Raw genomic sequence first — 16,407 nt, 5'->3', positions numbered from 1 at the left:
GGCTGGGGGCGGCGGGAGGCGGGAGGCGGCGGCGGAGAGATTTTGCAGGAGAGAGAGAGAGATTTGCAGGAGAGAGAGAGAGAGCGTCGGGAGAAAATGAAGAAGAAGAAGGGGGATATTAGGTCAGAGTTATTTACGACGACATATTCGTCGTAAATAAATTTAAAATGTCGTCGCTAATAATAAATATTTGCGACGAAAATATCGTCACAAATTAATAAAATGTCGTCGCAAATACTAAAATATTTGTGACGATATTTTCTCACCGTAAATATTTTAAAGTCGTCGCAAATAATGTTTTTTTCCCGCGCCTACTTTATCGTCAAATAAGATTATTTGCGACGACGGTAAAACAATGTCATCGCAAATAAGCTAAAACTATTTGCAACGCCTAATGTCGTCACAAATAGTCTCACATATCATCGCAAAAAAACGGATTACCTTGGCGCCAATAATCCGCGCCATTGAAAATTGCACGCCAATATTATTTGTGACGACACAGAACTTATTAGCGACGACATTGTTATTTTATTTAACGGTAGGTATTTGCGACGACATGTCGTCGCAAATAGTGTATTATTTACGACGACAAATGTCATCGCAAAAAATGTCGTCGCAAAAGGGCATAATTGTTGTAGTGGTCTAAATTAAAGGTCATGTATAGGTTATAGAATACCAAGAGGTGGCATCGACACACAATTGATGTACAACACTCTCTCTTGGATGTCCACCTACTAAAAAATATGTCTCGTTAAAAACTTTACTAACAAAAAAGCCTAGGGGAAAAAATCTTAGTGAAGGGAAAAAGAGTGCATTATTCTTGTAGGATTTGCATTTGGAACTATCTCGTTAAAAATCTTGCTAGGAAAATCAAATGGGACAAAATCTATGTCAAGGAAAAAAGAGTACAGTACATAGTAGCCCCCCCTCATATCAACAAGTCTTCTTTAATAGCAATAAAGATCTCTGAGTCAATGTGTATTGATCTTGTGCATCAATTTCTCAAATGTAGATGTAGAGAGTGCCTCAATTAATAAATCTGCCAAGTTGTCACTAGAATAAATTTGATGGGTGTCTAATTCTCTTGTCTTATGGAGTTTATGTGCGAAATTTCCTTCGGTGAAATGTGATTCGTTATGTTTCTTAACTCGGACGAAGCAGGTTGCATCTCTTTGTAGAACACCATTGGAATTCTTTTGAAGAATAAAAGGCCACATGCTTATCAAATAAGTTGGACTAGATATCCCAATCATAGTCAGTGCTCTCTTGCCTCATGAATTGCAAATATTTCAACGTGATTCAAAATGTGATGGTAAAGATTTGCTTTGTAGAAGGTCATGATATAACAATGCCACCATATGCAAACAAATAACTTGTTCGTAACCCACCAAATTTGACTTTGAGTTGTGCCCAAAATAAATTTTTATCTGGGTTCATGAATATGAGGAAATACTTATTTATCACCACTATCATATCAGGTCTTGTAACAAAGGTACAATTGTGCACAAAATGCTCAAGATATAGTACTTCCAAACCTAGAACTTCTTTCATTATCCTCTCGAGAGCCAAAATAATCCTCTTTCATTAAGAGGATTCATTAGAGGTGTTAGGAAGGTTAACATCCACAGTAATAAGTCTTATTTATAAATCTCTTCCTTAGATGTTAAACAATTAAAAATATGCCTCATTAAAACCTTACTACTAGGTAAAAATCTAGTGGGACAAAAATCCTAATAAAGGAAAAAGAGTGCAATATTCTCATTCTTATAATACGCTACTAAACTGACTCATAATAACCTCGTCAGGAAAATCCAGGAGGACAAAACTGTGGCTAAGAAAAAAAAGAGTATAATGCGTATTTATCACCTCCTCATATAAATATCTATGGTCGTCCCAATAGCCAGTAATCTTACAGTTAAATATATGAGTCAACTCATATTATTATTTGTAACTCAAGCAACATTGCAGTCAACTATCTAACCTTTGTATCTTTAGCACTTTGCTTATATTTACATTATTTCTCTTCTAGAGCTTCTATGATAGATGAATTGCCTATCTTTGGTGGGTATATCAAACAGACATTTATCCATATTTATTCCCTGATTAATACAAACCATTGTGCAGTAATTATTTCTATAAAAACTCAACTACAAATAATGAAATATTTTGCACTTTATAGCCACTTTTCAATCTATTTTATTCAAATTATATCACATACTTTGAGATACCAAATGAGATAATATACCAATACTAAATAAAACTTCCGTACATAAAGTTACTTTGGTATCTCCTCTAAATATAGAATTACTTCTTTCTAATATCGAGCCATCAATCAACCAACAGATAAATAAAATATACATATATAATATCCAAAAGAGTTCTTCAAGACTTTCATTTCACATAAGAGAAATTATGGATAAGCATTCTATTTAGCAAATCTCAATTCTCAGGTCTGAACAAAATTTTTTTCCATGAGATTTGTATTCTCAAACTTTTCTTATAATCTTTTTAGGAGAATTCATAAATAACAGGAAAACTCTATATTCTTTTCAAAAGAATCTTTAAATAATAGCAAATCCAACATGTTTGAGCCTAATATAGAGCAATTGAAGAATTAATATGCTAGCACTTCCTTTCTTTATTGTGAAAGCGATATGGTACCATTTACATTTGGATTGCATCTATTCACAAAAAGATCTTTGTGACATTTATAATAAAATACACAATTTCAGTTATATTTTTCAGACCCACTTTAAGTCCTCTTTAAGACTTTTATAAATATGTTGCAACATAATTTTCAGACGCATATCAACTCATTTACAAGCTACTATGCTTTCAAAATATCATTGTTTATCCATCATCCATGAGTTTATTCACTCGTATATTTCATAAGTTTATTGCAAGAAACTTATCAATGTCTCATAATTATTATTTACTACTCTATACTTTCTCATGTATGTACCATTTCATATGAGTATTCGTTCGTATCCTACATGCTTTATATATTCAAAACATTTGGACTAGTAGTCCATATTAATACTTCGATTTTGTGAGTAACTCATGACTGGATTTGTGTCTTTTACTTATTGGCCAATTTCATCAATGTCGATTTCTTGACAAATTTCATACTTCTTCTAGATCCTTCCTTTCTCTTCAAAATATCAAGAATTTTTGCATTTGTAATTGTCGACAATAACTTTTATTGCAATTCAATTTTACACGTATATTGACATAAATTTTTAAAATCTTTCTATTTTTTTCACACTTTCTAAAATTTCAGGTATACCTACTGAACTACCTCAGGAATTCAATTTTTCTCAAAAGTTTGATATATAAACAAGAGTGTCAAATTGTTATGTTAATGAAATTTTATGAGTACAACTTCTTTAGAAATATGGTCTCTTTATAGCATCAATATATTTAATAATTTCTTTCTCTTCCAATAACATGGTATTTTATACTAATTAAATCTTCAATGCTTCAGAATCTTAGACAAAAATGATTATCATTTAGAGACCTTAATCAAATGCATAACATCAACAGTCGGAGAAGAGATTCAGTCACTTTCTTTTCAATATTAATAATTCTATAATGCATTGCAATGCTTAATCAATCAAATTGTGCAAGGATCAATAATATCCAACTGCAACTTCCCTTCCCCCCTGATGGTAGGAGGAATTTTTTTTCACAAGCAATATCTTGTAGGGATTTTTCAAAATAATCAATATTCAAAATCGTACTCATTGTACCTGTTGGTACAGCGAACTTCCAGCCCATCATACTTATTCATATAAGTGTCTTACTATAATTTAGAAGAGAGAGTGTAAATAATTTTCAATATATTATTTTCACATGAGGCTGAATGTAACCAACAACATTTATCGTTATGCACGTCTCTTCTTACATAAAATTGAAATAATATAGAGACATTTCTCATTTATCTCTACTGTTAACTATTTTATCATCTTTCAGAAAATAATAACATGAGAATTTTCATCAATGACTAAGTAATTTATTTTCTCAAACATATTGAAAATCCCAAATATCATAACCAATTGCCCATCAATGGACTAGGCCATATAATCTCTTCGTTCTCTTCTTTTCCCCCTTATTTTACATTGACAAAGTCAAATTGTATCTCTTGGGTATATTGGATATTAACTCAAGAGCCTTTCAATTTCTTTATCATTTTTTCCACTTTTAGTGATGATATATCATGTGAGCTTTTTAAATTGGAGGGTACCATAATAACTCCACCATGTCAAAAATAATTTTAGAAAAAAATAACTTTGAATAAAATAAAGAAGAGATAATATATAACTCTACTCTTTCAGTTCCCCTTTTTCGATTTAGCCCTTGTAAATGTCACATGTATGTTTATAAGATAACTGCATCACCATAAATTTATAGCCTTTCGTATGCCAAGATAAAATTCTTATGATCAAATAATCGTACAATTTCTCCATTTATTTAGGTTATACGAGACCCATATAATGGATACATACCCAAACCTTTTTCAATAACCAATTTTGGTCATTCATGGGAGCCTTATACTGCAAACCTCATTCCACACTTCCAGTAGTGATATATGTGACCTTTTAAAATTAAAGGATACTACAAATAGTATAATAACACCATTGTGTTGCAAAATCATCCAGATAAATAGAACTTTATCCTCTCTTTTTCTTTGGGCTTAACAAAAATCATCCAGATAGTTGGGCGTACAACAAACACGCACGAAAGCCTTTTTATAGCACATTAATAGACTAATTTTTATAATTCATGAGAGTTTGTAACCTTTACAATTTCTCTTATAATTTGTTCACTCCTACTTCCGGTGGTACTTTATGACCACCTTTAATAATAGGGACATCGAAAAATTACAAAAAAAGTCCCACGACTGGAACTTTGGGCCGGCGGGCAGGCCCGAATTTTTCGGGCTCGGTGGGCATGCCCATATGCCAGTCCGTCCAAAGTTGTAAATTCGGGGTCGGGCTTGGACAACCCGAATTTTTTCACCACGCCGGAGCCCGCCGCCGTGTAGGCGCCGTCAACCGCCGTCTGCCGGAGTTTTTTTAAAATTTTTCCGGCCAAGCCCGATTTGCCCGAATGCCCGAACCGCCCGACTGCCCGAATTGCCTGAAAAACGGTCAAAATTTCGACCGTTGGTGCCCGGCCCGAAAACTCAAAATTTGCCTGAATACCCGACATGTCTGAACTGCCCGAATGCCTGAAAACCCATCCAACAGCTAGTTTTTTTACCGTTGCCGCCCGAACTCGACCCGCCTTAACCCTAAATAGCCGTTGCACCCAGATTTTTTTGAAAAAAAATTTAATTTTTTAACCCAAAAATTTCCCTATAAATACCCCCCATCCCCCACACATTTTCTCACTCAAACACTCTCAATCCCTCTGAATTTCTCTCAATCTCTCTTAATTTCTCTCAATCTTTATCACAATTTTTCTAAAAACTATCACATTATCCTAAAGCTCTCTTTCTCAAATTGCTCTTATTTTTTTGTAATGGATCCTTTTGGTTATAGTGGTATTCCCGTTGATGCCCAACACAACGTGGAAGAAGGGCAATTTCCCACTAATGAATTTGTTACGCATGAATCTACTAATTCGAGCCCTAGTGGATGTATTGAAAGTCGTGGTCGCAATGGTGGTGGGCGTGGAGAAGCAGCGAGTGCCAGTGCGACTGCATCTGCAAGTGTTGCAACCTCTAGGAGGAAATGCAAGCGTACCACGACAGTTTGGGATCACTTCGACATAATTGAGGAGATCGACAATAAAGGTAATGCTAAACATATAGCTCAGTGTAAATATTGTTTATCTAAATTACAAGGTGACACTATTCACGGCACCACACACTTGAGAAGACACTCCGAAAAGTGTCTTCAAAAGCTTAGCCAATCCGGTGGATCCAAACTCCGCCAAACACAATTATCTTTTGACCGCGCAACCAGTGGTCTAACCACTTGGAAATACGATATGCAAGTAGATCGTATGGAACTTGCACGAATGATAGCTGCTTTAGATCAACCACTTAGTTTTATAGAGCATCCTAATTGGCAACGATATATTAAGGTTGTACATAATCCTAATGCACAGTTCACTTCAGAAACTACTCTTAGGAAAGATTTATTAAAATTATTTAAAAAAGAAAAAGAAGCATTAATAAACTTTTTACACTCGACTAGCGGGTGTGTTGCGTTAATGATAGATATTTGGTTTAACGTTGCCAATAAAGATTATTTAGTTAAAACTGGACATTACTTTAAAGGATTTGATTTAGATAAGAGAATATTAGGTTTTAAAAGTGTTCTAGGATCACATAGCGCGGATTTAATATATAATACCATTTTAAATGTAATTGATGAATTTAGATTAAGTGATAAAGTAATGGCTATAACATTAGATAATGCTAGTGCCAATACAAAAGCAATTGAGTTCTTTGAAAATGATTTAAGTTTATTCGATGAAGGTACAATTTTCCACCAACATTGTGCATGTCACGTAATTAATTTAATTGTTAAATCTAGGTTAAAAGAAATGGGTAATAACATTAAAAGAATTAGAGATAGTCTTGTATGGATTCAAGGTAGTAACCAAAGACAAGAAGATTAGTTTAGGTTCTTACAAGCATTAAATATATCTCCTAGAGCATTAGCGTTAGATATGCCTATAAGATGGAACTCAACTTACATAATGCTTCAACAATGCATCCCCTATAAGGATGCTATAACAAACTATATGCGTGCAAAAGTAGGAGTAGGACATATAGACGCATATGATTGGCAAATTGCCGAAGTTTTGTATCAATTTTTAGGTAGGTTTCATGAAGTGACTCTAAAACTTAGTGGAACATATTACCTAACATCACCTTTAGCTTTAGGAGAACTTTTACGAATTAGTATTTTATTTAGCGAATATAGGGAGGACCCAATCTTAGCAGTTCCTATCCATTCTATGGAAAAGAAATTTATAAAATATTGGTCTAAGTTGCATTTGTTGTATGGTTCAGGTACTATTTTTTATCCTAGATTGAAATTAGAAGGTTTAGAAAGTAGTTTAGAAAACTCAGGAGAATTTTTAGGCATCAATTGTTCGGACCAATATCCAATAATAAAGGAAAAAATATATTCGATCTATAGTAAATATGAGATTAGGTTTAGAGTACCTCCTAGAGTACAGGAACCGTAACAACAAGATAAAAAACCCGCATTCATTCTTGAATGTTTCCGGGTTGAAGAAGAAGAAGAAGGCAACTCAAACAGAAGCTGGGAGTGAATCTTCGTCAACAAGTAGCAGTGGCAGCGGCGGCAGCAGCTTCAACAAGCTTATGGCGTACCTCAGTGAAGCCTTAGTAGTTGACGGTACGGCAGAGTCGTTTGACTAAGTTCAATGGTGGAGGACACGGGCATTAACTTGGCCAATCCTAACTCGATTGGCAATGGATATATTGTCGATCCCAGTCTCCACTATTTCATCCGAACAAGCCTTCAGTACGACAGGAAGAATACTTGAGGAATGCTGGAATGCATTGCAAAGGGATATTGTTGAAGCCTTGGGTTGCATTAAGGATTGGGATCGGGCCGATCAACGTCTACAGGATACAATTTTGCCAGCAAACCAAGAATGGATCGATGAATTTAATCGATTAATATTTAATTTTGAAGACGATCCTTCAGCTTCAAATTAAATTCTAAATTTATAATTTGTAAATATGTATTTACTTTTGACATTGTATTTGTAATTGTATAACTTTGTAAGTTTGTAAAATTTGTAATTCGTCACAAAATGATTGCACTCTTTTTTCCTTGCCAAGTTTTTATCTCAATTGGATTAACGAGACCATCATGAATTACGAATTTAATATACATCATTAATATACATGATTAATTTATTCAATTGTGTTAATAATGTCTGTTGAATGTTAATTTTGATTTTTTATATAATTTTAACACAAACTAACTTAATAATTATAAAAATTAAAAATTATGAAAAAAAATTCGGGCTATTCGGGTGGGCTCGGGCTGCCCGGCCGGGTTTGGGCAGCCAAATATAAGCCCGAGGCCTGTTCAAGGGATTTTTCGGGCTCGGGCGGGCAGCCCGAATTTTTTGGGCGGGTCAGGCTCGGGCTCGGGCAAAAACTCAATATTTTCGGGCGGTCGCGGGTGACCCGTCTAAAGTTCCAACACTATCCACGACAATCAAATATGAAATATACATTTCAAGTGAATAAGCAAAATAATTAGACAAAATTTAATGGTCTTTTCATGTTGTGTGGTTATTAATAAAAATCATGTCTTTCATTATCTTCATGATTTCATTATGATTGCACTCATAATTATTATATAATGTAACATTCATTTCATAGAATGTGTAAAGCCAAATTATTCATTAAGCAAAACTATTGGCTTTTTTATTTTTGGCTCAAAAGTAGACGCCAAAATGATACATCCATGCCAATTAAAATTTGGCCAAATCTATATTAATAAATAGTCACTTCCAAGCCACAATATTTCTCAAGATCTTACTATAACCATATTTATGATCGTGATATAAAACACATTCACTTCGGGAAATGCTAGTAGCCACTTAACTAAAAGTAATGGTAAATATTCACATATGAAGCTTAAAAAAAAATAAAAAAACTTGAAATGCACCGGATATAAACATGGGATTACATAGAAACCACTATCATAGAAAGGCTCATACGAAATGCTGAACAAAAATGAATTATTGCCACATGATAATAAACATATATTGAAAATTATTTACAAAGGTCGTTACCAATAAAAACTGTAAAATGACCTCTTATAAATAAGAAACCAAAAGTCATGGGGTATATGGTAAATCCAAACCTCAAAATTCATAGACATATGTATTAATATGTTTCCTTGATCAAATAGCACAAAACTAGAAGAAATGAAATAGTAAGCTGAGTGCAATAATTTATATTAGCCCCACCAAATAAAATTTGAAAGAATAAATCATTTAAAATAATGGAACATGCATATATAGATAAAAGGAAACATAATAAACAAATAAGATCTAAAGAACTATAATAATAAAAAAACCATAGATATCATGCATTCTTTGACCATCATGCCTTTTACGATACCGATATCGTATTAGATTGATAGGTTGATAGTAATGAAGAATCTGACCATCTACAAGATGGTCTTCGATTCTTGTAAAAGAAAACCTTCAACAAATACTCAATAAGAAACAACACTTAGAACTCATGCTAATAACGTGTTATAAAACAAATGTAAAAATCAAAATATTGCAAAAAACTAAAGAGAATAACAAAAACAACATGAGAGAATAGGAAAACCAAGACAACTTTCTAATCTTTTATTCACTTGTGAGGAGTAATCATACAAGCTAGCAAAATTTCTATTTATAGGTCACGAATCATAAGTAGAGCTAAGATAAGAAAAACATAAATTACATAGGTTACACACTATAAATGAGAGAATTATAGAAAGATAATACACATAAATATGAGTGGAATAATAGATGTATAATAAGGTCTAAATGAAAGGTCATGTATAGGTTATAAAATGCCAAAAGGTGGCATCCACATACAATTAATTTACAACAGTTTGGTAATAATGTTGTATGAGCAATGGTTTGAAGTTTGACCAATTTAGCGTGTATTTCATAATTGTTTGAAGTTTGTAGGAACAAAATGGGAGAAGATGCATAATTCATGGGATGTTAAATTGAATTTAAATCTTTCTTTGAAAATAGTCAAACATGTTTTTGAAAACCGGTTTTTATGATAGACTTCGTCAAAAACCTTGTTAGTAAAACCCAATAAAAACCTAAAGAATGAAAAAGGAGTGACTACTTTTACAAAACAAGAACCCCACAATCAAAAAGAAAAGGGAAAAAGAGACAAATATTCCTTTTAAAAATAGTACTCTTTCAATGTTTGACGTCCCATAAATATTGACCTGAGGATTAATTTTTAGTTAAATAACTGTATTAGTCAAATTTGTATTAATTAAGAGTAATGGGTAAAAAATCTGACCCATGCATTCTAAATTATGTAACTTCAGCAATTTTCTAAAAAGGAAAACTAAAACCAGGCAATGAAGGCCAACTAAAAAAAAAAGAAAAAGAAAACTCCGAAAGATCATCTCACAGAAGCAGGAACCCTAGTTTACCCCAATAAAAACTAGTGAGATTTAATTTAATTCTTTAATTTGGACCAATATAATACCAACGTTAACTAGGATGGGCTAGTCTTTTTTTTCTCGGGTAATCTTGACAAATACTTTTTGAAAGTGCATGGATCAGGATTTTTATCATTTACTCGTGATTCATAACCTTTTTAGTTAAATAATTACACTAATAAAAAGATATTTATCAAGAGTAATAGGTAAAAGTCCAGACTTATGCACCTCTTAAGAGTAAATTCTCTATTTTTTCTTGATTTCTTCTAATAAGTGAAGTGTAGTCCAACATTATCTTTTATCTTAAAACAAAAGTCATTGAATTTTTTTTTAAGACAAGTGGATGATTTGTCATAGCTGTTTTGTGCAAGTAACTATCATTTATACTATTACATATAATAAAGTGTCATTCTAGCCTTTGATTTTCTCTTAATAATTGAATGGCAATTGTTTATTTTTCTAATGGAATGGCACAAATAATATTTTTTAGCATCTTTAGTAGTATAATTCTTGTTTTTTTTTTCTCTTAATTATTAAGACTTAACTCTATCATAAGGGGGGAAAAAAAGAAGCAAAGACAGAGATGAACTGTCGGCAAAACATATAGTTGAAATACGTCTTTGAAAACTTGTCTCTGTTATAGATTTTATTAAAAACATTGCTAGTAAACCCAATGAAAAAAAAAAAACTAAAAACAAAAACAAACAAAAAAATGACGATTCCTATAAACAAGAACCCCATAGCCGAAAAGAGAAAATGAGATAAATACTCTTTAGACAAGAGTAAAAACCCTTCAATAAAGCCCAAATAAAAAAAAAATATCCCAAAAAATCATGGAGAAATGAGACAAATTAATATCCTTTAAATTTCACAAGTTTAGTTTTTTTATACCTTATTCTAAATTAATATCCTTTTTATTCAAGGAGAGAAAAATAATAAACCACTACTTTACTCCGAAAGAGACTAGTGAGAGATATAATTTAATTCTTTAATTTGAACGAATGTAATACAGATACATAAGATGCACTTCTAATAAGTGTCGTGTAGTCTAATAATTCTGTTTTATCAGTCTCAAAACAAAAGTCATGGAACATGTTTCTTTTTTTCTCATAAAAATTGAAATTTCTATTCAAATTTTTATGTTCATTAAACCTATGATCCATTCTAAATGAAGACTATTTTACTTTTAAAAAAAAATGAAGACTATTTGTGTTCTAAGTTTTTGTAGAGTATACCTAAGACTCCATTTTGGGTCAAGAGAGAGTATTAGTTTTAGAACCACAAGGAGATATCAATGGACTTGGATTTATTATTAGCCATTACAGAGACCACAAGATCCAACAAAGGAACCATCCTGTCCCAGCCCCAGAGCCATGGATCAAAGAGAGCTTCTGCATTAATAATAGAAAATATTATTAAATTCCCGAAACAAAAAGAAAGAGGTCATGATACGTCTGACATGCATTTACTAACAAATGAAACCTAACAAATGAGTCCCCATCTGTGACAGTTTTCCCAAGTAAATGTCCTCCATGAATTTAGGTTCCATTTAGCGCGTGTGTGTAAGAGAATGAGAGAGAAACTTATGCCAGTACTGAAGACATATACCCAAGATAAGATGCAATATATAATACTTCAAAAATGGAGTACCGAGACAGAAAAGTTATCGCAATCTCTTTCTAATTTTGAGCAAGGATACCCTACTTTATATACATACACACACACACACACATATAGTTCAAATCTTCATTATTAAATAAGGCTTAGAAATATATACCAAAAAATTATTAAAAAAAAAAATGGCTTACTAATGATCTCATCTGTTTATATTTCGCATCAGGAAAAAAAAAAAAGATTTTATGTTGTATAAATGAAACCGGTGTGTTTAATTTTTATCTTTCCTACACGTTATTGTATTTTCCTGTTGTTTGGTTAGTCCTTATTGCTGGACTTTGAACTTCATGATTTTTTTTGTTAGTTTTATTTTAATAAAATAAAGTGTGGAATTAGTTCCGTTTAGTTTTTTTTTTTTTTAAAAGAGAAGAAGTATATATATATATATATATATATATATTACATATAACTATGAGAATCCTCTTGGAACTTTCTGTTTTTATTATCCTCACTAATTATAAAATATTTATAACTAATTAACAATTGCATTAAGCAAACAACATTACCTCTTCTTGCCTCTGTCTTTCTATCAAACGTAACAAAAGTAATTATTATTATCTAAAGATGAACAATTAAAGCTGAGACTATTGACAAGCTAGCTAGGTATAGATATATAGATATATACATACATACATAATGCTATCTTCAAATAAACCAAGTAGAAGATACGGCACCATGTTGCACTGCGGGTAAACCCTGCATTTTTGGTGGTATAACCTAATAAAACCACATCCCAAATTTGGCATGCAAATGGGCCGGGCCTCATCGGCCTTTAGTCTCTCACCAAATCTCAGCCGAAACAGCTCTATCTGGGGATAGGATCTTTTGTGTATTGCTTCTTCTGATGAAACTTTCACTCCTTTTTTGCCACAAATTGGAAAAATGAACATCTAGCTAGGATGTGCTTTCCTTTCTGAGGGTGTGTAAATCGATGAATATGATACCCTTTTCTTCACATCAATGAAATCAACTTCTTTCTTTCAAGAATATATATACACATATATATACATATATATATATATATATGTATATAGCTTAAAGTTATATGGAACCAAAACTGAAAAGCAAATCAGCTAGTACTGAGTAGTAACTAGATCCATACATTTTTGTCTCATTCGCTTCGTAGATTCGAGTTTTTAATTTATTGAATTGTGATATTTTCTAAGAGCTTTTAATTCTAGCAAAACCAATTAGATATAACATTTTCTGATAATTTTTAACTATAAAAACCTAAAATTGAAAACTCGAATCGGTGAAATGAACGAGACATATATATACTTTCTTAGATTTTTAGAAGCGCTACTGTAGAATATTATTCTTGTGCCATAAATAATCAATGGCTAACCAAAAGAAGTTGAGGTTTAGCTTTGAACGACCTAAGTTTATAACCAAAAGAAGTAGGGTGTGAAACATGAGTCATTGGGAATTAGTTGAATATGTGCAGTTCTTTTTTCTTTTTATAAAAAATCTTATTGGTTTTTTCTTGAAAAGTCAGATGAGTTAATGAAATAGAAAGAGAGAGACTGTATGAAGTGACAGTATCTCAGTGCGTGAGCCAACGGATTATCTTTAATATTATATATATTTCTTCTTGCCTTTCTTTTTCTTTTCTATTTTTCCCTTATGGTCATGGGAATAAATAATAGGGTTAATATCATTTTAAGTCTCCAAACTATAGCTCAAATCGATCTCATTCATTTCAGTCCATAATTTTTAAAACATCACAAATAAGTCTCCGGTCTATAAAATTGTTCAAAATTAGTCCTTCTATCTATCCAATTGTTAAAATCTGTTTTTTTTTTTTTTTTTTTTTAAATTAAAAGAAAAGTACATTTGGAGCATGTGCGATCTAGGGAATGATTGCTAAGAAGGAAGATGTGCTCTTTTCTGTTGAGATTTTAAGATTCAGATGAGTGAAAATTTAAGACAATTTGGTAAATTAGAGACTCGTTCTAGAACGTTTTACAAATCCTTGACCAAAATGATATTAATTTGATCTTTTGTTCGGGGTCTAAAAGATTATGAGTTTAACTTTAAATAAAAGTATGCAGCTAGTACGTACATATGGCTTTAGTAAAGACAAATGAGTAACTGAGAATTTTTTATACCCAAGAAAAAATAATTGATGCGTATTAATTTGGATTTTTGACTGTGATTAGTTGTATATAATAATATGAATTTTTGTGGCAAAGGCATTTACGGTTTTACCGGTACTTTCTGTTCCCTGCTGACTTGGCCTTTGTATGAATGAGCTAGCTATCATCAGAGTACTGGTTAGTAATTAGGTTGCTTACCTACAAGGTTTTAAGGGACATTATTGACACAATATAGTACTTATATATGTATGTGTGTAGTTGCATTTACAATATAAAATAATAAAAACAAAAAAAAAAAAAAAAACTTAGTTTTTGAATTTAAAAATTAAAATGATATGATGATATTGATAGTAGAGAATATATCAGGTTAATTATCATATGCCACATGTCAGTTCAAGAATAGCTGAAAACTAAACTCTTAAGAATAAAGTTGAAGTGTGACCAATACCACTTGACCCTGCGTGCTCAATTAATATCTCACTGAGCCATTTAATTAGTCCCTCCATTTCTCACGATGACTAGTATATTGCTCATTATTATACATATATATAATATAATTATAAGAGAACAATATATTATAAAGTGAAGTAAAAGAACATCCGCTAGATCTTTGCTAGATTCAGAACAAGTTATAGGTATGACCCTGGCCCAGGCCCAGGTTCTATTTATAGTAAGTGATGACCAAGCATCCGAGACATTTTAGAGGTCGCCCCTTCAATGGGATTTTCAAACACTTGTTTACAAATTTTCATGGCCTTATTTAATTACTCCAACTTTAATCACTCTCTCCCTCTCTCTAAACCCCATCATTCTTATCACCAACACCATTTTTTCCTCAGGTCAGTCAACTCCATAGTTTTTTTTTTTTTTTTTTTTTTTTTTTTTTTTTTTTTTTTTTTTTTTTTTTGGCTCTTTATTAATCGTCTTCAATTTGTGCTAGACCATTATATATTGTTCACTTGATCATTTTTCTTTCCTATAGGTTTGATTGATTGAATCAAAAAAGAAATATCCATGGAGAGGAACAGCAGTTTGAGCTTGAAAGATCGTCATCAGAGGAATAATATCAACAATATTAATATTCCTAAAGATCAGTACTCATGGAGTCATGTCTACAACAACAACCAGAGCTATGAAGAAGACTACATGATGAATGGATTTTCATGGCCTCCAAGATCCTACACTTGCAGCTTTTGCAAAAGAGAATTCAGATCGGCTCAAGCTCTCGGCGGCCACATGAACGTTCACCGCAAAGACCGAGCCAGGCTCAGGCAGTCCCCTCCAAGATCAGACCATGGCGGCGGCCGGTACGGTAGTGGTACTACTTTTCTTAACCTTAACATGAATCCTAGTTTCTCAACTTGCCACTCTTTGATTCCTGCCCCATTATCCTCTCTGACTTCACCACCTCTTTCTTCCTTAACATCTTCTCCATATTCTGCTTATAATTGCCCTAACAATGAAAGCAAGAAATGGCCATGGACCGGTCATCATGTGGAGTACCGTAGTACCAATCAACTCGATCCATTGACCTACATCAACGGCTCAGACTTAGCAAAAAGTACGAAGAACAAACAGTCTGTTTGTGGGGTCGAAGAACACGATGGTTTCGCAGGAAAAAATATTACGCAGTACTGCAAGAGTTTAAACAAAGCAGATCAGACAACTGCTGTTAGATTGGACTTGGAGATCGGTCTTCTTGGTGCTGATTCTAAGATGGCTCGAGACTTGGATTTGGAACTTCGATTAGGATACTCTAATTAACTAAAACGTTTTTACTAAATTTGCTAGAAGAGAAAAGAGGGATCAATTTTAGTAGATTGAGTTCAATTTAGAGAGGCATAAGAGACCGGAGATATATGCTTCAATCTATGAAATTATGTAAGTTATAATATTCCCAAATTAATGAACTACGTACCTAGCTATTTCATTTCTCAGTGCTTTATGTAAACATATATATATATATATATAATATTATTATTATTAATTTTACTTCTATATGATGTGGCTAGCTATATCCATTTTGTCATTTCAAGAGAAGAACTGTTGAAATTTTCCATCTATTAATGTTTGGTATCTCTCGCGTTGCAATATTGATGATTTTAATAACATATATATATATATATATGTATATATTTGGAGTCGTTTTTCATTTTTGTGACTCAGATCATCATATGAGATAATTTGGCAGACTGTAATTTCCTCTTTTTTCCCTTTTTTTTTTTTTTTTTTTTTTTTTTTGAGGTAGAGAGACCTCTACGAATCATGATGATCCGACAATAGCTCTATATATTTCATATTTGTTGTAGTGTAATATAGTCGTAATTGTTGTTGGCTGTGTTTGCTCTTGTTAGGTTAACTGTAACATAGCAACATAAACATTTGGTTTATTGTTGATGCAAAAGTAAAACCCCCATTTCTATATATGAAAGGTTTCTAGGATC

At 32.4% G+C, this 16,407-nt stretch overlaps 2 protein-coding genes across 2 annotated transcripts; both read left to right on the top strand.

The window, feature by feature from the left end:
- Positions 1 to 6,645: 6,645 nt before the first annotated feature.
- Positions 6,646 to 7,523, top strand: LOC112091191 (the record flags this gene model as incomplete). Its single annotated transcript, XM_024164179.1, has 2 exons — positions 6,646 to 6,693; positions 7,476 to 7,523. Coding segments are annotated over 2 exons (96 nt in total), but the record flags the coding sequence as incomplete, so codon positions are not given.
- Positions 7,524 to 14,977: 7,454 nt separating this feature from the next.
- On the top strand, positions 14,978 to 15,727 carry LOC21400414 (transcriptional regulator SUPERMAN). Its single transcript, XM_010095964.1, has one exon. The coding sequence runs from the start codon at positions 14,978 to 14,980 to the stop codon at positions 15,725 to 15,727; it is 750 nt and encodes a 249-aa protein (XP_010094266.1).
- Positions 15,728 to 16,407: the final 680 nt, after the last annotated feature.

This window comes from Morus notabilis, unplaced genomic scaffold (genome assembly GCF_000414095.1).
Source record: "Morus notabilis unplaced genomic scaffold, ASM41409v2 Scaffold363, whole genome shotgun sequence".
In the NCBI taxonomy this organism is placed as follows: domain Eukaryota; kingdom Viridiplantae; phylum Streptophyta; class Magnoliopsida; order Rosales; family Moraceae; genus Morus; species Morus notabilis.
The sequence above is the reverse complement of the archived record's forward strand: the minus strand, read 5'-3'. Positions and strand labels throughout refer to the sequence as shown.

Coding starts and splice junctions, on each gene's coding strand:
- LOC21400414 (XM_010095964.1), top strand. CDS start 14,978: ATGGAGAGGAACAGCAGTTTGAGCTTGAAAGATCGTCATCAGAGGAAT.